Source organism: Erinaceus europaeus, chromosome 2 (genome assembly GCF_950295315.1).
Source record: "Erinaceus europaeus chromosome 2, mEriEur2.1, whole genome shotgun sequence".
In the NCBI taxonomy this organism is placed as follows: domain Eukaryota; kingdom Metazoa; phylum Chordata; class Mammalia; order Eulipotyphla; family Erinaceidae; genus Erinaceus; species Erinaceus europaeus.
This window is the reverse complement of record NC_080163.1, coordinates 190745728-190772813: the sequence shown is the minus strand read 5'-3', so window position 1 is coordinate 190772813 and position 27086 is coordinate 190745728. Positions and strand designations below refer to the sequence as shown.

The 27086-nt window shown below is 49.7% G+C and overlaps 1 protein-coding gene across 3 annotated transcripts in view; it reads right to left on the bottom strand.

Moving 5' to 3' along the window:
* GRIK5 (glutamate ionotropic receptor kainate type subunit 5) overlaps positions 1–26740 on the bottom strand; it is a 96289-nt gene extending 69549 nt beyond the window's left edge. Inside the window, exons 1-8 of one of the 3 annotated variants that reach the window (XM_060186047.1) lie at positions 26607–26740; positions 20371–20499; positions 19886–20050; positions 12584–12681; positions 12319–12484; positions 9523–9701; positions 1168–1221; positions 908–1069 (exon numbers count right to left, since the gene is read on the bottom strand). In XM_060186047.1, coding sequence (XP_060042030.1) covers positions 908–1069; positions 1168–1221; positions 9523–9701; positions 12319–12484; positions 12584–12681; positions 19886–20050; positions 20371–20449 — 903 coding nt within the window. In that variant the 5' untranslated portion in view covers positions 20450–20499; positions 26607–26740. Of the gene's footprint in view, positions 1–907; positions 1070–1167; positions 1222–9522; positions 9702–12318; positions 12485–12583; positions 12682–19885; positions 20051–20370; positions 20500–23662; positions 24683–26606 lie in introns of those variants that run through there. The other 2 variants (XM_060186048.1, XM_060186045.1) reach the window with 2 other exon arrangements.
* Between the last annotated feature and the right edge of the window lie 346 nt (positions 26741–27086).

The following is a 27086-nucleotide window of genomic DNA, read 5'->3' as shown; positions in this document are numbered from 1 at the left end:
AAGTGGTGGCACATCCAGTTAAGCATACATAGTACATAGTACTAAGCACAAGGACCCATGCAAGGATCCAGGTTTGAGCCACCAGCTCTCCACCTGCAGGTAGGACACTTCACAAGCAGCAAAGCAGGTCTGCCAGTGTCTATTTTTTTCTCTCCCTCTCTATCTCCTCTGCCTCTCTCAATTTCTCTCTGTCTTGTCAAGTAAAATGAAAAAATGTCTGCCAGGGGTGCTGGGTGGTAGTGTAGTGAGCTAAGCGCACATGGTGTGAAGTGCAAGGACTGGCATAAGGATCCCAGTTTGAGCCTCCAGCTCCCCACATGCTTCACAAGTGGTGAAGCAGGTCTGCAGGTGTCTGTCTTTCTCTCCCTGTCTCTGTCTTCCCCACCCCCCTCTCCATTTCTCTCTATCCTATCCAAGCACAACAGCAATGGCAACAAAAAATGGGAAAAATGGCCTCCAGGAGCAGTGGATTCATAGTGCAAGCACTGAGCCCCAGCAATAACCCTGGAAGCTAAAAAAAAAAAAATGTCTGCTAGGAACAGTTGTAGTGCTGACACCAAGCCCCAGCTATAACCCTAGAGGCAAAATAATAAGTCCTAGATTCAATCCCCAGCACCAGCATTAGCCAGAATTGAGCAATGCTCTGGTATCTTTCTTTTTCCCCTTTCCACCTCAGTTTCTCTGTCTCTATCAAATAAATAAACACATAAATGCATAAATAAATAAAATCTAAGAAATCAACATTACATTTTTTAAAAACTGGTGGTAAGGAAGGGAGTGGCCAGCCCTAGGAGGTACAGTGTGCAGGGCAGCAGAGGCCCCTGAAGAGCCCTGTTGGGAGGAGGCCCCGTGGCAAGGGGAGGCCAACGCTGGCATCCAGGAAGTATGTGCAGGTGTTGGTGCTCACCGCGGGGCCCGGGTAGGTGCTGGCTTCACAGTGCTCCCTCCAGGACATGTTGAGGCTGCGCACAAACTCGGGGTAGAAAGGGTGTGAGGTGTTGAACATGGAGAAGCCCAAGATGTTGGAGGAGTCTTCCACTATGCCATCCAGATGCAAGATGGGGAAGTCCTGGCAAGCGTGCAGAAGAAGTGAGGTCCGGCACACAGTGCGGCGGGGGTGGGGGGGGAGTGCGCAAAGGCTTGGATGTGGGGCGTGGGGATACGTACCATGGTGGTGAGGATGTACTTGTAAAACGCCGAGGTCATTCCCAGTTCTGAGGCCTGGAGAATCAGGATGCAGAGGCGGCCACCCACAGGCAGAAAGAAGAGAGATTTAGAGCAGGCCTGGCGAGGAGAAACCCCTGGGAAACATGGTCAGAGATGCCCAGAGGCAGAGAGAGAGGGAAAGGAGACACCTGGGGGCATAGAGGGGCCTTGGTTCTTGACATCACAGGCACTGACTGTTGGCAGGAACAGCACCCTGTGATTGCCAGCACCTCTCACTAAGACACTGAAAAGAATACCTTCCAGCCCAGGAACTAACTGGCTCAGCAGACAAAGCACATGGTTCACATGCGTGAGGCCCTGGGTTTGAATCGCAACACCACAGCAGAGCACATGGATAGCACCAAGAGAACTCTATGGATGATGGGAGCGGTGCTATGCTGTCTGTCAGTCCCCTGTCCCTGCCCCCCTTTAAAAATAGAGCCTATATACATTATTGTGCATAAGGACCCAGGTTCAAACCCCCAGTCCCCACCTGCAGGGGGGAAACTTCACACTCAGTGAAGCAGGGCTACAGGTGTCTCTTTCTCTCTCCCTCCTCTATCTCCCCTTCTCCTCTCAACTCCTCTCTGTCCTACAGAATTCAAAAATAATAAGTAGATATTAATATATACATAAATAGAATAGGGGCGGGAGGGAGGGGAGACAGCACAATGGTTATGCAGAAAGATCATGCCTAAACTCCAAGGTCCCAGGTTCAATCCCTTGTACCACCACAAGTTAGAGCTGAGCAGTGTTCTGGTAAATTAATTTTGTTTAATAATTTTTATTTATTTATTATCTTTTTTTATTTATTAAGATAGAGATAGCCATAAATTGAGAGGAAGGGGAAATAGAGAAGGAGAGAGACAGAGAGACATCTGCAGCCCTGCTTCACCACTTGTAAAGCTTTCTCCCCACAGGTGGGGACTGGGGGCTTGAACCCGGGAACTTGCACATTGCAACATGTACAATCAACCAGGTGAGCCACCACCCAGCCCCCTCTGGTAAATTAATTAATTAAAATGCACACATACATGCACACGTACAAGCACACAGAGAGAATAAGGGCTAGGACATAGCTCATCTGTTAGGGAGTTTGCCTAACAATGCTGGAAGTCCTAGGTTTGAGCTCCACAGCACAGACACCAGACACTAGAGGAAGACCTACAGGTGGTGAAGCAGTGCTATGATGTCTGTTTATCTCTCTCTCTCTCTTTTTTGAAACTTTTAAATGTTTGTTTGTTTGTTTGTTTGTTTATCTGTTTATTGCCAGAGCACTAATCAGCTCTGGTTTATGGTGGTGTGGAGGATTGAACCTGGGACTTTGGAGTCTCAGGCACGACAGTCTGTTTGCATAACTACTATGTTATCTACCCTCTCCCTGTTTCTCTTTCTTTATGTATGTCTCGCCCTAACTGAATAAAAAGATTAAAAATTTGATCTGGAAGCAGTGACATCACACATGTGCAAGGCCCTGGGTTCATTCCTTGTTACATTTTTAAAAAGAGGAAGACTGGGACCAGGTGGTGGCATACCCACTTAAGTACAAATATTACCATGCACAAGAATGCGGGTTCGAGGCCCCATTCCCCATCTGTAGGGGGGGGTCACTTTACGAGCAGTGAAGCTGGTCAGCAGGTGTCTCCCTTTCTCTCTCAATTTCTCTTTGTTCTACCCCCCCCAAAAAAAAAAAGCACAGGTGGCGATGGATTTATAGTGTCAGCACTAAACCCCCAGCAATAACACCTTAGCAATAAAAAGAAAGAAAAAAAAAAAAGAGGACTATCTTCTGGAGACACAACAGTTAGGCCAAGGGCTGCCTCAGAACAAAATCAGGCATTAAAATTTAAACTGAATTCCCAGTACTCAAGCCTTAAAGTCATATTTGGGTTGCCAACCAGTAAGGTTCTGGTTGGCAACCCAACTCTGGTCAGGGATCACGTATACAGCAATTTTCCAAGCACTCTGCATGTCTTGGAGAGATAGCTCAGCTGTTGGGAGTGTTGGATGTGCCCAGAGCCACATGTGCCTGCTTGCTGTTCTCTCTATCTCATATCAAACTCTATCTTATATACAAATAAAATAAATCTTTTTAAAAATAAGCATAGCATTTCACATTCATATATCACTATGGAAAACCACCTTGCTACAAGAGGCTACCAAGATGCCTGCTTGGAGCCTCCTTTCCTAGAAGTCTGGGAGAGAACAGAGCTAGAAACCCTCTCTATGCCAAGAGCCCATCCTGGCCCCACTAAGGTTTAGAACCTGAAATGGTGCCGGCTTGCACTGAGTGGCAGGGATTGTTATAGGGGTACTGCCCCTTCCCCAAGACAGAGAGGAGCAGGCTCAGGGGAGGTGCAGTATAGAAGGCGTTGGACTCTCAAGCATGAGGTCTATGCCAGAGTGATGCTCTGATTCTCATTCTCTCTCTCTCCCCTCCTCCCCCCGCATAAATAAACAAATACAAGAACTTTAAGTGACCATCAGTTCCTCAACCAGCCAGGAGGAGCTGGGACCCCCCAGCCCAGGCCTGCCTACCTCTCCTTGACCTGAAATATTTCCTCAAAGCCATCTAACCACAAGAGCCCTGTGGATTCTGCTCCCTTTCTTCCTGTAAGCTATGATCGACAGTGACATATGGTTTTAATTAAAATAAAATAAAATAAACTGGAGAAAATAAGTATTACAGATTAGATGATTGAGAAAAATGAAGAGCAGGGAGGTAGTGAGTGATTAACGAGCATGGGTCACTGGCGGACACAGAGGGGAGGCCCGGCACTGAGCCCTCTGAGTGCTCTTGGACCAGCACTTCCTGCCCCAGATCTTGACTCTTCACCTGCAAAATTAGCACTGCACCTCCTCTGCAGGGTGGGTCAGGAACAAAAGTAAAGGATTTGTACAAGGTGACTTCAGAAATGGCAGCGTGGATAAAGCCAAAGACTAAAACATGAGGTCTCTAGTTCAATCACCAGCATTGCATGTGCCAGAGTAATGCTCTGGTTCTCCTCCTCTCTCATAAATAAATAGATAAATAAATAAATAAACAAATAAAGAGCCAGGAAGTGGCATACCTGGTAGAGTATACATGTTACCATATGCAAGGACCCTGGTTCAAGCCCCCAGTCCCTACTTGCAAGGGGCAAACTTCACAAGTGGTGAAGCAGTAATGCAGGTGTCTCTCTCTCCTCCTCTCTCTTTTTAAAAATCTATTTATGGGGAGTCAGGCGGTAGCACAGCGGGTTAAGTGCATGTGGCACCAAACGCAAGGACCTGCGTAAGGATCCCAGCTGGAGCCACCCGCTCCCCACCTGCAGGGGAGTCACTTCACAGGTGGTGAAGCTGGTCTGCAGGTGTCTCACTTTCTCTCCCCCTCTCTGTCTTCCCCTCCCCTCTCCATTTCTCTCTGTCCTCTCCAACAACGATGGCATCAATAACAACAACAATAATAACTACGACAATAAAACAAGGGCAACAAAAGAGAATAAATATTTTAAAAATCTATTTATTTACTTATTCATTTTGGATAAAGACAGAGAAACTGAGAGAGAAAGGGAACATAGAAAGGGAGAGAAAGACAGACAGATCTGCAGCATTGCTTTACCAGTTGTGAAGCTTCCCTCCTGCAGAAGAGGACTAAGTGTTTGAACCCAGATCCTTGTGCGTGGTAACATACACTTGACAGTTGCACCACAACCCAGCCCCCTTCTCTCTCCTTTTCTCTCTTCCCTCTCTCTCAATTTATCTGTGTCCTATCAAATAAATAAATAAATATTTGCATAGAGCCCTGGAGTTAGTTCACCAAGTAGCACACACACTCTTCCGTGCACAAAGCTCTGGATTCCAAACTTGGTTCTCGTGTGTGCCACCAGGGAAGCTCCATGGATGGTGAAGCAGATTTGTGATGTCTCTCCTTCTGTTTATCTCTTTTTTTTTTTTCTTCCCCTCCAGGGTTATTGCTGGGCTCGGTGCCTGCACCATGAATCCACCGCTCCTGGAGGCCATTTTTCCCCCCTTTTGTTGCCCTTGTTGTAGCCTCGTTGTGGTTATTATTATTGCCATTGTTGATGTTGTTCATTGTTGGATAGGACAGAGAGAAATGGAGAGAGGAGGGGAAGACAGAGAGGGGGACAGAAAGACAGACACCTGCAGACCTGCTTCACTGCCTGTGAAGTCACTCCCCTGCAGGTGGGGAGCCAGGGGCTCGAACCGGGATCCCTACGCCGGTCCCTGCGCTTTGCGCCACATGCGCTTAACCCACTGCGCCACTGCCCAACCCCCTCTGTTTATCTCTTATCTATCTCTCCCTCTCCCCTATTTCTCAGATAATCATTTTTAAATTTATTATTATCTTTATTTTGTTTGGTAGACACAGGCAAAAATTGGGGCCAGGTGGTGGCACACCTGGTTAAGTGCATACATTCATTACAATGCACAAGGACCGAGGTTCAAGCCCCTGGTCCCTACCTGTAGGGGGAAAGTTTCATGAGTGGTAAAGCAGGGCTACAGGTGTCTCTCTGTCTCTCTCTCTCTCCCCTCCCCTCTCAATTCCTCACTGTCTCTAAAAAACAAACAAATTAATTAATTAATTAAAAGACTGTGGAGTGTCAAGCATGAAAGTCTTTACAAAAAAAAAGAAAGAAAGAAAGAAAGAAACAGGCAGAAATCGAGAGGGAAGGGGGTGATAGAGCGGGAGAGAGGCAGAGAGACACCTACAACACTACTTCACCACTTGCTAAGCTTTCCCCTGCAGGTGGGGACCAGGAACTTAAACTCGGGTCCTTGAGCACTGTAATGCATACACTCAACCAGATGTGCCACCACCTGGCCCCAAATAATCTTTTTTTAAAAATGATTTAATATTGGTAACAAAATTAAGATAACAGTGGTATCATTTCACACCATTCCGACCACCAGAGTGTGTGTGTCCCCATTCCCTCCCTTGAAAACTGTAGTAGTTCTCCCAAGGTCACATCATTTAATCTTAATGAAACACACACACACACACACACACACACACACACACACACACGGAGAGACACTGACTAGAGACAGCACTGCTCAGCTCTGGCTTATGATTGTGCTGGGGATTAAACCTGGTACATCAGCCTCAGGCATGACAAGGCAGATGTCCTACCAGGAAAGACTTTTTGCAGAAGCAATATATTGTCTCCCCAGCTCTCCTTTTTCTCTCCAGAATAAAGGATAGGGGCCAGTGAGTCAGTGTACCTGGTGGGACATCTGCCTTTTCATGCTTATGACCCAGGTTTGAGCTCCTGCTACACCACGTGGGAGCACTAAGGAACTGGGGGCAGTTTCGATGCTGATTGTCTCTCAACCCCATGTACCTCTCCCCACCCCGGCCCCTCACCCCGACCCCTCACCCCCCACCCCCATATATATATGAAAAAGTTGTCTTGGAGTGATGAAGCCCCGCTGTTGGCAACTAATAATGATGATGGTAATAAGACTGGGGAGAAAGCATAATGGTGATGCAAAAAGACTCTCACGGGGAGCCAGGCAGTAGCAACAGTGGATTAAGTGCACATGGCGTGAAGCGCACGGACTGGTACAAAGATCCTGGTTCAAGCCCCTGGCTCCCCACCTGCGGGGGGGGGGGGGGGGTCGCTTCGCAAGCAGTGAAGCAGGTTTTCAGGTGTCTAGCTTTCTCTCTCCCTCTCTGTCTTCCCCTGCTCTCTCCATTTCTCTCCTTTCTCCATTTCATCCAACAACAATAGCAATGACAGCAATAATAACGATAACGATAAACAAGGGCAACAAAAGGGAAAAATAGCCTCCAGGAGCAGTAGATTTGTAGTGCAGGCACTGAGCTCCAGTAATAACCCTGGAGACAAAAAAAAAAAAAAAAAAGAAAAGAAAAGAAAAAAGGCTCTCATGCCTGAGACACTAAGACCCCAGGTTCAGACCTCAGCACTACCATAAGGCAGAGCTGAGCACTGGTCTGGTGTCTCTCTCTCAAAACTTCTCTCACTAAAATAAATAAATAAATATATTTATAAAAATAAAACTGATGGGGAGTTGGGCGGTAGTGCAGTGGGTTAAGCTCACATGGCACAAAGCTTGAGGACCGGATAAGGATTCCAGTTCGAGCCCCCGGCTCCCCACCTGTAGGGGAGTCACTTCACAAGCAGTGAAGCAGGTCTGCAGGTGTCTATCTTTCTCTCCCCCTGTCTGTCTTCCCCTCCTCTCTCCATTTCTCTCTGTCCTATCCCACAACGACAACATCAATAATAACTACAATAATAAAACACGGGCAAAAAAAGGGAATAAATAAGCATTTAAAAAATTAATAATAATAGTAATAATACTGATGGTGCTTTAGAATATAAAAAGCTGGCTTGGAGGTCTGGAACATGGTCCCGTGGATAAAGCACCAGAATCATGTGGCTGAGATGCTAAGTTTGATCCCCTGCACTGCATGTGCCAGAGTGAAGTTCTGGTTCTCCCTCACCCCTTATATTGTTACTGTATATTTATTTATTTATTTATTTATTTAGGTCCAATTTGACCTAGATTGCTGCTCACCTGTGGTGAACAAATGCAGGAGGCCCCAGGTTCACTCCCCAGGAATACGTTTAAAAAAGGAGGAGATGTATTTACTATTGAATGTAAAACATTAATTCCCCAATAAAGAAATAAATTAAAAAATAAAATAAATAAAAATAAAAAAGGAGGAGAAGGAGGGGACAGGTGGCTGGGTGGTAGCTCACCAGGCTGAGCACACATGTTCCCATGTACAAGGACCAGGGTTCAAGCCCCTGCTCCCTACCAACGGGGGTCATGAGAGGCAAGCCTGGGAAATAGTGAAGTAGTGCTGTAGGGTCTTTCCTCTCTCGCACTCTCCATCTCTCTCTTCCCTCTTGAATTCTCCATCTCTATCAACAAATAAACAAATAAAAGGAGAGATCCAAAAGGCCACAAACATATGAAAAAAATGCTTGAAGTCATTGATTGTCAGAGAAATGAAAATAAAAACAATGAGATTCCACACTTCACTCCTGTGAGAATGTCATACATCAGAAAAGGTAATAGCAACAAATGCTGGAGAGGTTATGGGGTCAAAGGAACCCTCCTGCACTGCTAGTGGGAATATAAACTGGTCCAACCTCTGTGGAGAGCAGTCTGGAGAACTCTCAGAAGGCTAGAAGTGGACCTGCCCTATGACCCTGCAGTTCATATACTGGGGATTTAACCCAAAGAACCAAACACACCCATCCAAAAAAGATTTGTGTATATCAATGTTCAAAGCTGCACAATTTGTAATAGCTGAAACCTGGAAGCAAGCCAGGTGTCCAACAAGAGATGAGTGGCTGAGGAAGTTTCAATATATATACACAATGGAATATTACTCAGCTGTTAAAAAGGGTGATTTTACCTTCTTCACCCCATCTTGAATCGAACTTGAAGAGATCATGTTAAGTGAGATAAGCCAGAAACAAAAGGATGATTATGGGATGATCGCACTCATAGGCAGAAGTTGAAAAACAAGATCAGAAGGGAAAACCCTAAGCAGAATTTGGACTGGAGTTGGTGTATTGCATCAAAGTAAAAAGACTCTGGGGTGGGGGGTGGGAAGGGTCCAGGTCCTGGAACATGATGGCAAAGGAGGACCGAGTGGGGATTGTATTGTTCTGTGGAAAACTGGGAAATGTTACACATGTGCACACTACTGTGTTTTACTGTCAACTGTAAACCATTAATCCCCCAATAAAGAGATTAAAAAAAAAAAGAATCTGTGCCAAGCACTACCACTACACTGGCAAGTCCTGGGTTGGGCTCTGCCCCAAATGCTTTGCCCGTCACTCCCTTACTCACCCTCCCTCAGCCCACTCAGGAGGGACTGTGGGGGGCCGGTGGTGGTACACACCAGTTAAGCGCATGTTACCATGTACAAGGACACGGGTTCAAGTCTCCGGTCCCCACCTGCAGGGGGAAAGCAGTGAAGTAGTGGTGCAGGTGTCTCTCTTTCTCTCTCCCCTTTCCCAGTGGATGTCTCTCTGCCTCTATATAATAAAATATGTAAATATACGGATATATTTATATACTACATATTACATATTTATAGTTTATTACTTTATTACTTTATAGTGTTTGTTATTAAATATATTATATTATATTATATTATAAAATTATATTTATATATCAACACATGTATTAATATATAAATAAATAAAAATAAAGGTGGGGCCATGACCCTCCAGGGACCACCCAAAGGTGCCCCTACGGGACCACCCCCATGGCCCAGACGTAGGAGCCATCGAGGGCCTGCTGTCACTCCCGGCGCAGCAGGGCACCCACCTTGCGGAGGATGAGGTGGGAGATGGAGGCGTTGGCATCAATGATGATGGTGGACACCTTGTCATCGCGGATCTCCTTGAGCAATGGGGTGGGGTCCCGGCTGTCGTCAAGCATCCTCACCGACAGTGTCTCCTTGGAGATGAGGAAGCCTCGCACCAGCTCCTCCAGTCGTAGCAGGCCTGGGGGTGGGTGGAGCCGGGTCAGACAATCCTGGGGCCTCCCTGAGAGTGACTGGGGTGCACTCAGGAGATGGGGTGCTGGTCAGAGTGCACATGGCTCTTTGGGATTGGGGGGAGTTCCAAAACAGATGCAGGACATCCTCCTGAATTAAAAAACCCAGCACTGGAGACAGCACAATGGTTCTGCAAAAATACTTTCATGCCTGGGGGTCGGGTTAAGTGCACATGGAGAGAAATGCAAGGACCCATGTAAGGATCCCAGTTCAAGCCCCCGGCTCACCACCTGCAAGGGAATCGCTTGACAGGCGGTGAAGAAAGTCTGCAGGTGTCTCTCTCTCTCTCTCTCCCCCTCTCTGTCTTCCCCTCCTCTCTCCATTTCTCTCTGTCCTATCCAATAACAACAACAACAATAATAATAATAAAACAAGGGCAACAAAAGGGAAAATAAATAATAAAAAAAATAAAAATAAAACTTTCATGCCTAAGGCACCAAAGGCCCCAAATTCAATCCCCAGGTTCTGAACTAAATGAATAAAGTGAACAGCAGCAGTTGTAGAAGGACAAACTGACACCATGGACTGGACACAATATACAATCCCCTTGCTGCAAAAAATATATATATAATAACAAAAAAATAACAAAACCAAGCTGGGGAGATAGCATAATGGCTATACAAAAAAGATTTTCATGCCCAAGTCACAAGAAGTCCCAGATTCAATCCCAAGCACCACCATAAGCCAGAGCTCAACACTGTTCTTGTATCTCTCTCTCTCCCTGTGCATCTTTCTCTCTGTATCTCTCATTAAAGTAAATATTTTTTTTAAATTCCAGCCTTTCCTATGCCCAAAACTCAAGACTCCTGTTCCTGTACACTGCAAAGTGTGCAGAGCCATGTGGGTTGAGGAGACAGCACAATGGTGATGCAAACGACTTTTTTTTTTTCCTCTAGGGTTATTGCTGGGCTCGGTGCCTGCACCATGAATCCACCGCTCCTGGAGGCCATTTTTCCCCCTTTTGGTGCCCTTGTTGTAGCCTCGTTGTGGTTATTATTATTGCCATTGTTGATGTCATTTGTTGTTGGATAGGACAGAGAGAAATGGAGAGAGGAGGGGAAGACAGAGAGGGGGAGAGAAAGATAGACACCTGCAGACCTGCTCCACCGCCTGTGAAGCGACTCCCCTGCATGTGGGGAGCCAGGGGCTCAAATTGGGATCCTTACACGGGTCCCTATGCTTTCTGCCACATGCGCTTAACCCACTGTGCCACCGCCCGACCCCCGCAAACGACTTTCACGGTTGAATCTCCAGGTTCAATCCCCAACTCATAAGTATTTTGCTCTTTCTGTGTCTCTCTCTGTATCTCTCTCCCTTCCTCTCCACCCCCCCCCGATTAAATAAAAATTTAAAAATAAATTTAAAAAAGCCAGGGCTGGGCAGTGGAACATTTGGTTGAACGCTCATGTTGCAATGTACAAAGACCCAGGTTCAAGCTTCCAGTCCCCAGGTGCAGGAGGGAAGCTTCACAAAGAGTGAAACAGTGCTGCAGGTCTCTCTCTCTCTCTCTCTCTCTCTCTCTCTACCTCTTCTTCCTATAATTTCAAGTCTGAGGTCCTGAGTTTGATCTCTGCCATCACATTTGCCAGAGCACTGGCTCTCCTGCAAATAGGTAAGATAAACAAAAACCTTTTATTATTATTATTATTGTAGTTATTATTGTTATTGATGTTGTCATTGTTGGATAGGACAGAGAGAAATCAAGAGAGGAAGGGAAGACAGAGAGGGGAAAAGAAAGATTGATACACCTGCAGACCTGCTTCAGCCTGTGAAGCGACTCCCTGCAGGTGGGGAGCCGGGGGCTCGAACCAGAATCCTTATGTGGCGCTTTGCACCACCCGCACTTAACCTGCTGCATTACCGCCCAACTCCCAACAAAAACCTTCTTAAAAATAAAATAAATAAAAGGAGAACTTTAAAAGGTCTGAGGAGACAGTACAGTGGCTTATGCAGCAGACTTTCATGCCTGAGGCACTAGAAGTACAAAGTTCAATTCCAAGCACTACCATAATCTAGAGCCAAGCTCCTCGTCCTTGAATTTCTCAAGGGGCTTTTTTTTTTTTTTTTACAGGAAGGTTGAAAGTCCTAGCAAGACCCTCTAATTTGTTTCAAAAAAGCCACACTCCCTGAGCCCCTGGAGCACTCACTGAATCCTCTGTTCGGATATGCCTCTCCCTCTTCCCCACCCTTCAAGGACAGCTTCAGTGGCCTGTTTGTTTGTTTGTTTTTTGGTATGGGGAGATGGGCCCTGAACCTCCCAGACCAGAATGGGTCTCTGCCTGTGTGCTTCTGCAGCCCCCCATCTCCAAACCCAGCAGTAGTGAACCATAAGGGCCTTTGGGGAGGTGTGTGTGGAGGGGCGTTCTATGAAACCAGAGGTTGGGGTTCCTTGGGTGGGGAGAGGCATTTGGGAATATAGGAAGATCCTGTGTTGGGTGTCCCGGAATGGTGTGTGTGGGGGGGGGTCCTAAGCAGAGGCCTGAGTGACTGAGAGAGAAAGAGAGAAGGACAATACCTCTCTTGGGAAAGGGAGTGAGTGTGTGGGGACAAGAAGCAGAGCTTACACTCAGCCTTGGCACAGATGAGGCTGGCCGAGGGGTAGTTGAAAGACTTGAGGATCCGGGAGACGGCCAGGCTGACATCCTCGTTGCTGGGGTACAGGCTGACAGAGGCGAATCGAAGGTATTGAAGTCGGGGTGTCTCCTCGGGGCCCACCTTGATGTGGGGGATCTGGACAGAGGAGGAATATTGGCTTCAATCCCTCGCCACTCCTGCTTCCACCTTCCAGGGTCCCCCTTCCCTCCACCACCAGGTCTAGCTCCTCCTCACCTCTTTCTCCCCACAGATATGGCTGACAGTGGAGGCAGATGCAGGGCTGGAGGAGGGGCCCAGCACAGACACGACTCCCTTAGGCAGGATCTGACACACTGCGAGGAGGGAGAGGCAGAAGAGTCAGAGAACTGGCCCTCCCACCACCACCCCCTCAGCAGAGTCACCAGCCACCAGGGAACCACCAAGACCAGGCCCAGGCCTTACCCAGCACAGGAAGACACAAGACAGATAGGAACAAAGCAGGTCCCTGCCTGCCGTGCCTGCAGCTGCCGGTGCTGTGGCCTGGCTTCTGGCAGTCTTTTTCTAGATTTCTTCTAGATTTCTTACAAACTAGAATACTGTAATCCTCACTGCCACAAAAGGTCACTGACTTTCATCTACGTCCTTGCCAAGCAACTGAACTTTTGAGCCTTTTTTCCATCTGTATAATGGGTATATTGACCACTCAGATTCCCCAGGGCTGCACTGATGTCTGTAAAACACTTACATTGTGCCAAGTACAGTGCCCTGTATGTAGCTACTGTTAAGGCTTATAAGCCTCTCACCTGAAGGAGTGGAATCTGTATCAGCCTTAGTCTCTCCAATGGATAATTTTTTTCCTGGCCTACTTGTGGAGAAGTAGCTTCTTGAGTCAGTTGGGCATAGAAGATTTCCCTACTAGAGATCAATCATGGAGTAGAAATCAGAGAGAAAGGCACACTGTTTAATCCACTGCCTCTTGCAGAGTTTACCAATTTTTCTAGTTTTGTCTGAAGTGTTACCACTTTCAGAAGGAGCTCAGGCCCCTTGGAGCAGATATGCTATCCTGGACACCACAGCACCAGAGTTTGTTTTTTTGTTGTTTTTTTCAATGCAATGAGGAAACAGAAGCAAACAAACTATTTCTAAAACTTGTGAAAATTATGGTAGTTATCTTTGGGAAGTGGGAATACAGAACTTTGGTGTTGGGTGTTGTGTGGAAGTATACATTGTAGTCTTACAGTCTTATAACTACTAAGAGCAAATAAAAAAGTTTAAATGCAATGTGGAAAACTGGGAAATGTTATGCATGGACAAACTATTGTATTTATTGTCAACTGCAAAACATTAATCCCCCAATAAAGAGATTAAAACAAATTTAAAAAAAAAGAAATTATTGAGGCGGGGGCCGGGCAGTAGCGCAGAGAGTTAAGTGCACCTGGCACCAAGCACAGGGACCAGTGTAAGGATCCCAATTCTAGCCCTCGGCTCCCCACCTGCAGGGGTGGTCGCTTCACAGGCGGTGAAGCAGGTCTGCAGTTGTCTATCTATCTTTCCCTCTCTCTGTCTCCCCTCCTCTATCAATTTCTCTCTGTTCTTTCTAACAACAACAGCAGCAATGGCAACAATGACAAGTGCAACAAAAATGGGAAAAATGGCCTTCAGGAGCAGTGGATTCCTAGTGCAGGCACCAAGCCCTAACAATAACCCTGGAGGCAAAATAAATAAATGATATTATTGGTGCTAGGAGGTAGCACACCTGGTCCAGTGCACAAGGACCTGGGTTCAAGCCCCTGGTCCCCATCTGCAGGAGGGAAGCTTCACGAGTGGTGAAGCAATGTTGCAGGTGTCTCTTTCTATCTCTATCTCCCCCTCCCCTCTCAATTTCTCTCTGTATCTATCCAGTAAGAAATGCATACAATTTTTAAAAAACAATTTTAAAAATGAAGTGCTTAAAAATTATTTATTGGGCTGGAGAGATAGCATAAAGGTACTGCAAAAGTTTTTCATGCCTAAGGACCCCAAGGTCCCATGTTCAATCCCCAGCATCAGTATAAGCCAAAGCTGAGATGTATTCTGGTAAAAGTAAATAAACAAATATTTATGTATGGGGTCACGTGTCACACATTACCATGTGCAAGTACCCAGGTTCAAGTCCCTGCTCTCCACCTGCATGGGGGAAGCTTCACAAGCAGTGCTGTGGTGTCTCTTTTTCTCTCCCTCTCTATCTCTTTTTCCCTTCTCAATTTCTCTGTCATTCTAGTAAAAAGAAAGAAAAAAAATCTTCTAATTATTTATGTACTAATCAATTTGAGAGGGGGGGAGGAAGAGGAAGAGAACGAACCACAGCATCATTCTGACCCATGCGATGCAGGGGACTGAACTCAGGACCTCTTTCAGACCTGCTTCATAGCAAAAAATTAGTCCCCAAGTTCTGTCCCTAAGTTCTCTCTTTCTTTCTTTTTTTTTTTCTTCCAAGGTTATTGCTGGGGCTCATTGCCTGCACTATGAATCCACTGCTCCTGGAGGCCATTTTTTCCCATTTTGTTGCCCTTGTTGTTGCCCTTGTTATTGTAGCCATTGATATTGTTATTGGATAAGACAAAAAGAAATCGAGAGAGGACGGGAAGACAGAGAGGGGGAGAGAAAGGCAGACACCTGCAGTCCTGCTTCACCACTTGTGAAGTGACCCCCCCCCCCCTGCAGGTGAGGAGATGGGGGCTCGAACCAGGATCCTTACGCCAGCCCTTGCACTTTGCACCATGTGCACTTAACCTGCTGCACTATATAGCTCCCTCAGTTCTCTTTTTTAATTAATTTATTTATTTTGGGGCAAAGGGTAGATAGCATAATAGTTATGGAAACAGACTGAGCCCCCAGCTCTCCACCTGCACTTCACAAGACCACAGATGTCTTTCTCTCCCCCCTCTATCTTCCTCTCCTCTCTCAATTTCTCTCTGTCCTATCCAATAAAATGGAAAAAAAAAAAAAAAAAGGACACTAGGAGTAGTGGTTTTGTAGTGCCCGCAACGAGCCCCAGTGATAACCCTGGAGGCAAAAAAGAAAAAAAAGAAAAAGCAGACTCTCATGCCTGAGGCTCCAAAGTCCCAGGTTCTAACTCCTGTGTCACCATAAGCCAGACCTGAAGAGTGAAATTTCCCTCCTGCAGGTGGAGACAGGAAGCTTCAACCTAGGTCCTTGCATACTGTAATGTGTACACTCAACCAGGTTGGCACTGCCCGGCCCCTGCTATCTCTCACTTTAGTCCTCAGATTTTTTCATGTTTTCCTCTCTTTTCAGTCCCTCCTAACCTGATCTACTTCAGGTGTTTGGTTGTTTGTTTGTTTTTTTTTTTTAAGATTTTACTCATTAATTAATGGAAGAGAGAGAACCAGAGCATCGCTCTGATACATAGAATGCTGGAATGGAAACACAGGACCTCCCACTTAAGGGTCCAGTGTCTCATCCACTGCACTGGCCACTTCCCAGCCTCTACTTTAGGGCTTTCAACAGGTTTTCCCCACCCAGCCACTTCACTGATACCCCAAGTCTTGCCTCCACATTCATAACCGGAACTCCAGCTCCCCACAGCCCATGGAAGAAACCCTGCCAACCACCCAGCCTCAATTCCCAATGTCCAGTCACATTCCAGCCCAGGAGCCTCTCGTGAAGCACCTCCAAATGTCCCAAGTCCAGGTGGTCAGGACCCCTCCACTTCTACCCCAGGGCCCAGACAGCAGTGCATAGTTAGAACACCATCTGCAGGAGTCAGGTGGTAGCTCAGCAGGTTAAGCGCAGGTGGCGCAAAGAACAAGGACCGACGGAAAGATCCTGGTTCGAGCCCTGGCTTTCCTCCTGCATGGGAGTCGCTTCACAAGCAGTGAAGCAGGTCTGCAGGTGTCTATCTTTCTCTCCCCCTCTCTGTATTCCCCTCCTCTCTCCATTTCTTTCTGTTCTATTCGACAATGACAACAACAATAATAACTACAACAATAAACAACAAGGGCAACAAAAGGGAATAAATAAATAAGTAAAATATTAAAAAAAAAATAATACTATCTGCTGGGCGGAGGGTAGATAGCATAATGATTATGCAAACAGACTGTCATGCCTGAGGCTCCAAAGTCCCAGGTTCAATCCCCCGCACCACCATAAGCCAGAGCTGAACAGTGCTCTGGTAAAAAACAAAAAACAAAACAAAACAAAACAAAAACACCATCTGCTGCCCCTTCCTCCCAGTTTCTCCCAGCTGGTGTTGATACGACATCAGTCCAGGACATGTGTCCAGGAAGTCTTCTGTCCGTGTGATATGAGCATCAAAAAGGCCCTGAGCAGGCCTGCAGGAATGTAGTCTATCAAGAATACATAGGAAGGCAGCCTCTATGGAAGTCTCTAGGCCCATGTGTCTCCTGGAGGGACATCTACGAACGCCCTTTCCATCACATTCAACAAATATTTCTGCATCCAGTGGTCTGTGTATTCCCTTTTCTATCTCTATTCTGTCTCTTTCTTTTCTGCTGTTGCTGTTCCCAGGGCTTTACTCCCATGAATCAATTTTTTTCAGACAGAAAGAAACAGAAAGGTCTGGGAAGACAGCATAATGGTTATACATTATAGTTATGCCTAAGGCTGTGAGGTCCCAGGTTCAATCCCCAGCACCACCATAAGGCAGAACTAAGCAGCGATCTGGTCTCTCCTCTGTTCTCTCACTGTCTCTCTCTTTCTGTCTCATTAAAATAAAATATTTAAAAAGAAGGGGAATGGGGGTCGGGCAATAGTGCAGTGGGTTAAGTCATGGCGTGAAGTGCAAAGGCTGGCATAAGGATCCTGGTTCAAGCCCCCTCCCCGCCCCCCGCAAGGGCGTCAATTCACAAGTGGTGAAGCAGGTCTGCAGGTGTCTATCTTTTTCTCCCCCTCTCCATCTTCCCTTCCTCTCTTGACTTCTCTCTGTCCTATCCAACAATGACAGCAATAATAACAATAATAACCACAACAACAATAAAAAAAAGGGCAACAAAAAGAGAAGAAAACAGCCTCCAGGAGCAGTGGACTCATGGTGCAGGCATGGAGCCCCAGCAATAACACTGGACAAAAAAAAAAAAAGAGGGAAAGATGTCACACTGGCCCCCACCTGCAGGGGGAAAACTTTTCGTGAGTGGTGAAGCAGGGCTGCAGGTATCTCTCCGATTCTCTCCCACTCTATCTTCCCCTTCTCTCAACTTCTGGATGTCTCTAGCCAATAAATCAATAAAGGTAAAAAAATTTTTTTTAATACCACAGTACCTGATCTTATTTTTTATTTCTTATTTATTAAATAGAGGCAGGGAAATCAAGAAGGGAGAAGAGAGACAGGGAGAGAGATACCGGCAGCACTGCTCATGAAGTTTCTCCTTTACAGGTGGGGACCAGGGGCTTGAACCTGAGTTCTTGCACATTGTAACATGTGTGCTCAACCAGTTGCCCCACCATCCAGCCCAGCACCAAGCACCTAATCTTCTTCTGGCACAGTGGGCATCAGCCTCAAACCCGAGTCACGCACATGGCAAAGCAGGTGCACTATCCAGGTGAGCAATCTCGGCGGCCCCAGTTCCCCATTTCAATATCCTGCTCACCTTTCAAAGTTTCAGCTTTCAGTATCAGCTTGGCCTTCTCCACAAGGCCTTTGTTGCCCTTGCCCCTGGTCTCACTGCCTGGGGCCCTTCTATTCACTCTGGGGATCAAGTGTTCCTAGCCAGCTATTTCTCCCCCCTCCACTGCCCCAGGGTTATCACTGGGGCTCAGTACCTGCACAATGACTCCATTGCTCCCAATGACACCCCTCCTTTCCTTCCCTTCCATTCCCTTTCTCTTTTTCCTGACAGAGATTGAAAGAAATGGAGAGAAAGAGAAAAGAGGAGCAAGAAAGAGTAAAGGAGAGACACCTTCAGCACTTCACCACTTGACAATCTGTCCCCTGCCGGTGGGACTGGAGGCTTGAACCTGGGGTTTTCATAACATGATAATATGTGAGCTCTACTGGGCGCACCACTGCCTAACCCCACTTTTTTTTTTACCTCTTCTTTCTTTCTTTTTTTGTTGTTGTTGCCACCAAAATTTTATTTATTTATGTATCTATTTATTTTTACCAGAACACAACTCAGCTCTGGTTTAGGATGATGCTGGGATTTTGGAGCCTCAGGCATGAGAGTCTCTTTGTATCACTATTATGCTATCTACCCTCACCCACAACCAAGAATATTTATTCTTGAGGCTTGGTGCCTACATGACTCCACCACTCCAGTAGCTACTTTTTAATATTTACTTATTTATGATGAGACTATAAAGAGTGCAGAGGAATAGTACCAGAGCGACACTCTGGCACATGTGACGCCAGGGATCAAACTCAGGACCTCCTGTTTGACAGTCCAACAGTTTATCCACTGTACTAGCTCTCAGGTCACTGGTGGTCATTTTTTTTTTCCTTTACATCAGGGGTGGGAACCTTTTTTACTGCCAAGGGCCACTTTGGTACTTATAACACCATTTGAGGGCCATACTTTTTTTTTTAATCAGCATACATCTTATTACCTTTAAAATTAGCATTTACACATTATTATACACAAGGACCCAGGTTCAAGCCACAAGTCCCCACCTACGGGGTGAGGGGTGAAGCTTCACCAGTGATGAAGCAGTCCTGCAGGTATCTAGCTTTCTCCCTCTCTACTTCCCCTCTCCCTCTCAATTTGTCTGTCTCTATCTCATAAAATAAAAATAAATTTAAAAAATTAGCACTGAGAAATATCACTATGAAAAAAGCCCCAAAATTTATTGAATTTTGAGGCCCACTGTAGCTGTCTTAGAAGGGTGAGACCAAATGATTTTGAGGAACCTTATAAGGCCCTGGGATCAGATATTCCCCACCCCCGCTCTAAATATTTTTATTTTTTTTAATGTATCTTGGATACAGTCAGAGAAACTGAAAGGAAAGGGGAAGACAGAGAGGGAGAGAAGGAGAGAGAGAGATGGAGATTTTCAGCATTGTTCCTCTGCTCTTGAAGCTTGACACCCCCTGACACACACACACAGGTGGGGACCAGAGGCTTAAACCTGGATTCTTGAACAACACTGTAGTGTGACTCTTAACCAGGTGCAACACCACCCAGCCCCTCCCACCCCTGCTCTAGATGGTGAGAGACACCAAAGCACTGATCCAGCACACAGAAAGCAACCCCCTGCAAGTGCTCCCATGTGGTGGGGGCTCAAACCTGGGACCCCTCTGCATATAGTAAGGTGTGTGCTCCCCTGGCTGATCCATCTCCCCAGTTCTTTCAAATGAAGCCCTGAGCTGCTCCCAGAAGCACCTGGGGCTGGCAACCCCCACTCCCACCTCTCACTGCTTCCCAGTACTCCCAGCAGTGTCTGCCTCAGAGCTGACACGAAAGAAGGGGCAGAGGGAGCCAGAAGGCAGGCTAGCTGAGGAGACTAGGGGACTGGGGAGCTGAGGGACAGACAGAGGGCTTCCAGCCTGCCTTGCCTCACCACCACCACCACCACAGGGCCCCTGCCCTTGGTCCTCCTCACTGGTGTCCGTGGTCTCGTACTGGCTGTCCCGCTGCAGCTCGAAGATGTCTACTTCCACCCGGGCCTTGGCAGGAACCTCGATGATCCCATTGATCTGCTCCCGGGCCAGGGCCAAGGCAAGACGTTCACCGCGGCCACACACCGTCTGGTCGTCCAGGATTGCAGCTGAGGGGACACAGGGGTTGGGGACCAGACTCCTGGATCTCAAGGAAGGGAAGGGCTGGAGTCATGGCCTCCTGGGCTCTAAGCTGGAGGTGGGGGGTCAGGGGTCTGGACTCCTGATCTGCTGCTGGAGGTGGGGGAGCAGGGGAATCTGGACTCTCTTGGGGTTCAGGTGGTGGGAGGAGAAGGAGCAGGAAGTGGGGTTTACCATTCCTTATTTCAAATCGGAGGGGGTGGCATGCCTGTGTTCCCCGTGAGGAGCTGGGGTGGTCGCTGGAGGGGAGGGTCTCCAGGAGCCAGGGCAGGGGGCTGTGGGGTCTCACCCATGCGCAGTGATGAGAGCACCTGGCAGCTGGGGCTGGCGAAGGCAACTATCAGCAGCAGCAGCAGCTCAGCCGGCATCTTCCTCCCCTCCTCATGGGGACGCAGCTGCCGCGGCCCCCACTCGCCACCTGCAGGGAAACCCCCAGCCCCGGAGGGGATGACACTGCTGAAGGGGACCCCACCAAGCCCCCTCCCCACAGGAGCACTGTGGCCTGGGGTAGTGACCACTGACCCCCGGGCATTGTCCTCGAGTTCTGAGGGGCCCATGTATGCAGCTGACACTCAGAGGGAAACTCAGAGGAGCCCCCTCCCCATGGAGGAGCACCCCGCACCCTGGTATTGAGTGGGAGACACACAGTCGAGGATGTTCACAGCTACTAAAGCGGGAGGGAGGCATGATTTCAGGTAAAAGCTAATTCTAGGGAACATCCCCACCCCAGTCAGTAACCAGGAAGTGCTGCCACCACTACCCACCCCCCCCCCCACAACCCAGTCCCGCCCTGTCTCTGGGCAGGCAGCTGTTACTAGGCAACAGAAGGCAGCTGGAGAGGATGCAGTGGTTGCTAGGCAACCCCATCCCAGGCCTCACTTGCCACCTTCCTGACGTCCCTGGTTCCCACAATCCCACAGGGAGAGAGGCCTGGACATCCGGGGTCTTGGGGGGGAGAGTATCCGGGAGTTAGGAAACTTGGGGTGAAGAAAGGATGAGCTAGGGAGAGAGAGTCACACACATAGAGACAACTAGATGAACCCAAAGCATAATAATAATAAAATAAAAAGGAAAACAGAAAGAGGAAGAAGAGAAGCTGAGAGACGGAAAACATGCAAAGACTCGGAAAGGAGAAAGGGAAAGCGGGCAGAAGTAGAAAGGAATGACGAGAAGAACCCCTGGTTGAGTTAGAGAGAAAAAAAGGATTAGAGAGCTGCAGTTAGGAGGAGGAGGAGAGGGTGGAGTTGAGAGTAGAAAAGAGGGGTCTGGAGAGAAAGAAAGAATGAACAGGTCAAGCAGAGGGAAACCTAGAGCCAGCAGAGACACAAACAGAACAGGAAAAAGTCAGGGGGACAGCATAATGGTTCTGCAAAAGACTCACGCCTGGGGCTCTGAGGTCCCAGGTTCAATCCCCAGCACCACCACATGCCAGAGCTGAGTGGAGCTCTGGAAAGAGAAAAAGAAAAAAGAAGGAGAAGGCTCTGTAACAACAAACCAATCAGCAAAGCAGCGCATTATCTCAGTGATGTATGGGTGGTGATGCCCAATGAGAACAGGAAGAGAGAGACCAGAGGGGAGCCGGAGGAGGGCACTACTGGCTTCAGGCGGGGCCAGAGACTCCTACCCACTTCTGGGGAGCTGGAGATCAGGGGACACAGTGCATCTTTGCTCCTCCACACGTGTTCCACCCGCAGAGTTAGAATCTGCTTCACACAGGGCAGTTACTGAACAGGGATAAGTGTGGCCAGATGTGCACCCACCCACCTGGAGTGGTGCCCCAGGGTGGAGCCCCAAGGGAAAGGACATGGGTTTCTCTAGGGAGAGGGCCACCGTGAAGCCCTAAGTGCCATGAGGCGAGCCTGAGTGTCTCTCTGTGCCCCTCGAGGTCCCTGTGGATGGATGGCTTGGGCCAATGGGATGGTGGCAGAACAGAAGCTTTAAGGAGAAGGCTAAGGCCCAGGACAAGGCTTCAGAGAAGGCCTGGGCCAGGGCAGCAGGAGACCTGATCTGAGATTCTGTCTGTCCCTGTGTGCACCTGACTCCCACGTGACCTTGAACACGTATCCCGGGACCTCTGGGAAAGACAGCTAGGATGGGGACATCCGGAGAGGCTGGACACTGCAATCTGGATAGAAGGGGAAGGCTACCAAGTGGAGGAACAGGGAAGCTCAGGGATGCAGATAGAGAGTTCATAAGGGGTGGGGGTTAGTGGGGAGGGGGGACACAGAGAGAGGTAGGGTGTAGGGCAGGGCGGTCACTCAGAGTTACTCAAGGGGGTCCTGAGGGGAGGGATCAGGGAGCAGAGAGTGACAGAAAGAACCAAGGGACAGGTGGGGGCAGAAGAGCAGAGACCCACAGGTGGCAGATGTGGTCAGAACAGGGACAGAGCTCAGGGATGAGGGGCAACAGATGGACAGAGGGACAAGTAGGCACAAACAGATAGACCCAAAAGAAGTAACTCAGAACTAAACGAGAGAGGATGCACAGATAAAAGAGGACAGACAGCATCAGGGAAGGTTCAAAGAGGGCAGAAGGTGGAGTAACCAAGGCAGAAAGCGAAGGCACACACAGGGAGAGGGAGAGGGCCCAGAAATGACAATAGGTACAAGGACTGTGGGGGGAGGAGAGAGAGGCAAGAGAGAGAGAGAGTAGAACTCTGAAAAGAAAGAGGGAAATTCAGAGCTACTCAGCAGACCTTTAGCAGAGAAGAGGGGGCTGAGACAATAGGATTACAAACAAGGAGAGGGTGAGTGAGAGTCAAGGAGGGAAACTGAGGCAATGAGGAGGAGGGGTGACCTGGAGGGGCAGCGTCAGGGACAGGGCAAGAACACACTGGAGGGCACAAGTTCCAAGGAAGGGTGCTCACCATGAGATACTCAGGATGCTGTGGTGGGGACTGAGAGGGTTCTCAGAATGGGCAGGCTGGGGAGCAATGGGCATGGAAGGCCAGGAGTGGAAGAGAGAAGGGGGTCAGACCCTGGGGCAGAGAGGATGTGGAGGAAGGAGGCAGAAGAGTGAAGGAAGGACTCTGGACTCCAGAGTGAGAGTAGAGGTGCTGGCAGAGAAGTGACAGAGGGCCTGGTCTTGCCATGGGAGGGGAGCACCCCAAAAGAGAGAAGGAAAGACAGATGGGAACCTTGAGATGGGCAGAGACACACAGAGAGAAAGGACTGACAGCAAAGCAGGAGTTGGACAGTCAGAGAAGGGGCCCAAGAGATGCCAACGCCACCAGAGTGGAGTCTGAAAAATGGAAAGACATCTCCAGCAGAGAGAGAGGGAGAAGGAGAGGGAGAGGGAGATGGGATGGGCGAGGATCAAGGCAGACAGAGGAGAGTGGTAAGGAGCAACAGAAGAGACCACAGGTGAGAGCCACTCAGTCCTCAGGACCTGAGCCTGGGCCCAGTTGTGTGCCCAGAAGAAGGAGTGAGACCAGCCCAGGGGAAGGGATGAGGGTGCAGGACAGGCCCCTAATGGGGAGAGGGGGTTGTAGGGGAGGGAATGTGGGGCCTTGCCAGGCAGCGGGCACTCAGCCTCCAGTCCAGTCCAGGCCCCCACCCAACCCCCGCCTTGCAGACACTCACGGATGCTGGTGGGACGGAGGAGGGCTGGGCTCCCTCGAGGCCCGAGGAACCACCACGGGAGATGCTCTGGGCCCGGGTGGGGGGGCTGGGGCGGGGGGAGAGGGCACTCCACGGCCCCCTCCCCCGCCTCCTGCAGGGCCCCCAACTAATAAAAAAATTGGGGGGGGGGGCCAGGAGCCGGGAGGAAGGACAGGTAGAAAGAGGAGAGGGCAGGCGGGGAGGGGAGGAAAGGGAAAGGAGAAAATGGAGGAGAGAAGGGGAGAGAGGAGAGGGAGAAGGAGCAAATGGAAGGGAAGGAGGGAGGAAGGTGAAAACCAAAGGGAGGGGGCACAGGCAGAGCCGGGGGAGGGGGAAGCCGGCCCAGGAAAGGGCCCCCCGCCCCCTCCCCTAGCCGGGCCGGCCTGGGGGAGCCACAGGGGGCGAGGGCCGGACGGAGAAAAAGAAGCCGGCCATCAGGCAAAGTGGGGGAGGGGAGGCCTCGGTGGGGGGGAGGGGGCCACCCCTTCCCCCCTCCCCCCGGGAGCCTAGGCTCTGTCCTGGAGGAAGCAGGGGCCTGGAGTCCTTAAGCCCTCAGCCCCCGCGGGAAAAGCATGCTTAGGGGTGGGGGGTGAGGGAGGCTGAGCAGTGGAGGGGCAAAGAAGGTGGGATGCTGGGAGACCCGGAGAGGCCAGGCGAGGTGGAGAGATGGGGTGAAGGAGGGAAGGGAGGATGGAGAGGAGCAGGTGGAAGGGGCAGGAGGAGAGGGAGGATGGGGTGTCCCGAGGGCAACGGCGCAGGGAGGGCCTGGCTACGGGCTCCGGGTCCCCCCCTCCCCCGAGGAGGAGCCGCCGCCGCCGGCTCGGTCCCGGCTGGGCCTCCCCGCTGCCGCCGCTCCTGCTCCGGCGAGGCCGCCGCCTGCCGCCCGCGCTGGGTCCTGGAGCGCGGGGGGCGGGGGAGAGCGGGGCGGGAGAGAGCGGGGCGGGAGGCGCGGGGAGGAGGGCGGGAGGCGGGCGGAGAGCCGGGAGGGGGGCCGGGGAGGGGGAGCCCGTATTGGTCGGGGCTGGGGGACCGCAAGGAGAATGCTGATGAGGGGAAGGCGCTGCACCCGCCCGAGGATCCACCCCCCCACCCCCCCCACCCCCAGCCACCTCCTCCACCACACCGTGCCACCGCCCTGCCAGGCGGGCCCAGAGCCCACAGGGCCCGGGGAGGCTGGGGAGGAGGCCATACAGATGAAGGGAGATGCAGAGACACCCAGAGAGATGGGCTGAGGTCCACCCATCCACCCCGCAAGGACAAGGGCAGCGGAAACAGAGGAAGCTCATTGCACCAGGGAGCACCTCGGGGTACCCAGAAGTTAAGGGGAGAGGCACGTTGGTGGACACACAGGGCCTCCCTCACTGCCTGAAGATGGTGACAGGGGCAGCCTGGTGGGGGTAATGGGGGTGGGGACAGGGCCCCTGGGAAGATGGGGAGAGACCCCAGAGGCATCACCACTCAGTCATGGAGAGCTGTCTGTGGTGATATGGGACAGGAGGACAACCCCCCACCACCCACACATACACACACACACACACACACACACACACACAAGACAGGAACCAGCATGTGTTATCACAGAGATGAGGGATGGTGGCAGTGGGGGGCCCACAGAAGCCAGGGAGACCACTAGACAAGATAGGGCCCATGGACACAAGGGACCCGCTGAAGCAAGATCGCATGGAGACTAGGAACCCCTCCCCCTTCAGCAGAAACAGATCAAAGAGTGTGTGTGGGGAGTGAGTGTGGGAATTCTCTTCAATGCTCAGAGATCTCCTTGGGACCCACTGAGAGGAGTAGGTGGGGGGAAGAGACCCTGGTTTGCTAGCCCCCAACAGAGGCCTCGAGTGAAGGGGAGGGAGGCAGCAAAAGCAGAGAGTCAGAGGGCAGAGCCAGCAGAAGTGGCAGCCTCTCAGGGAACAATGCAGCCTCTGAGGGGTGGGGAGGGGTAGAGCAGGGCAAGGGGATAGAAGGGAGAAGCCACACAGATCTGGGCGTGGGGGTGGGTGGTGCTCGGCTGGGTGGGGAGGGGGGGTGAAATTTGGGGGGAAGGAACATGACAGTTGGCGCTGAAGGCTGAGCCCATGACTCACCACCACCCCCAACTTGGCTCGTGATGGGGCGGAGACAGTGACACTCTCACGTGCAGCCCCCTGGCACATGTGACCGCAAGCCTCGCACGCACATGTGGCACATGGTGCCTCTCACACCCGCCTGATGTGAGAAGTCCTCTGCCGCTGGCATGGGGGGCATCCATAACATACATCTGACCCAAGGGACCACAGGTTTTGCACACACCTCCTTACCCCACTTGGACACAACTGTCCTCCACAACTAGGATTTTCCTCGCACCCCTACACACCCTCAGCACCATCTTGGCCTGAAAGACCAGACTCCCGTCAACCTTTAGGCCTTAGTTTACGTGGGGACCCCAACATAAAAGGTTTAGCCTTGGGGGGCCTGGCGGTGGCACAGTGAGTTAAGCACACGTGGCACAAAGCACAAGGACTGACATAAGGATCCCAGTTCCAGCCCCTGGCTCCCCACCTGTAGGGGGGTCGCTTCACAGGCTGTGAAACAGGTCTCCAGGTGTCTGTCTTTCTCTCCCCCTCTCTGCCTTCCCTCCTCTCTCCATTTCTCTCTGTCCAATCCAATAACAACAATGATAAACAAGAGCAACAAAAGGGAAATAAATAAATAAATACAAGGTTTAGCCTTTCTAAACTGAATCTGGGGGGGGGACAAGAGATAGCTCACTCAGTGGAGTGCATTCTTTAGTGTTCGCAGGGAGCCCCCCAAAAAAGTTAAGAAGGGAAAAAAAAAAGTCCACTGAGAACCGTGGACCCATAGAGGCATGAAACCTGGATGGGTAACAACTAGCTAAAAATAAACTGTACCAGATAAAAACAAATAGCAAATAGCTCACCTGAGTAGTGTGCCTGCCATGTCACATATACAACCAGGTTAGAGTTGGGCCTCCACCCCACTGAAGGAATCTTTGGCACTGTGGTATCTTTCTCTCTTTTTTTGCCTCCATCTAGCTGAAGAAAGAAAAAAAAAAAAAAAGAAAAAGAAAAGAAAGAAAAATTAGTTCAGACTAGTGAAACCTCAGTGACCACAATTAATTAGTTAATTAACTAACTGAACTTGTCCCAGAAGCCCTGTGCCACCACTTCAAGAGAGACAGGTCCAGGTTCATGGCTTGTGTTTGTATTATCTGAAGAAGGGCCTAGACAATCCAGGCAAGCCAGGAAGTCCAAGAAGGGGGTCTGAGCAGAAAGGGGACAAACTGGATCTAGGCATTTTCAAGTAGGGGAAAAAGAGGTCTCAGCAACAGTGAGAAGCTGCTCAGAGCTATCAACACTGAATCTACCTGCTAAGTTCCCTGGCTCTGGTCCCAGTAATT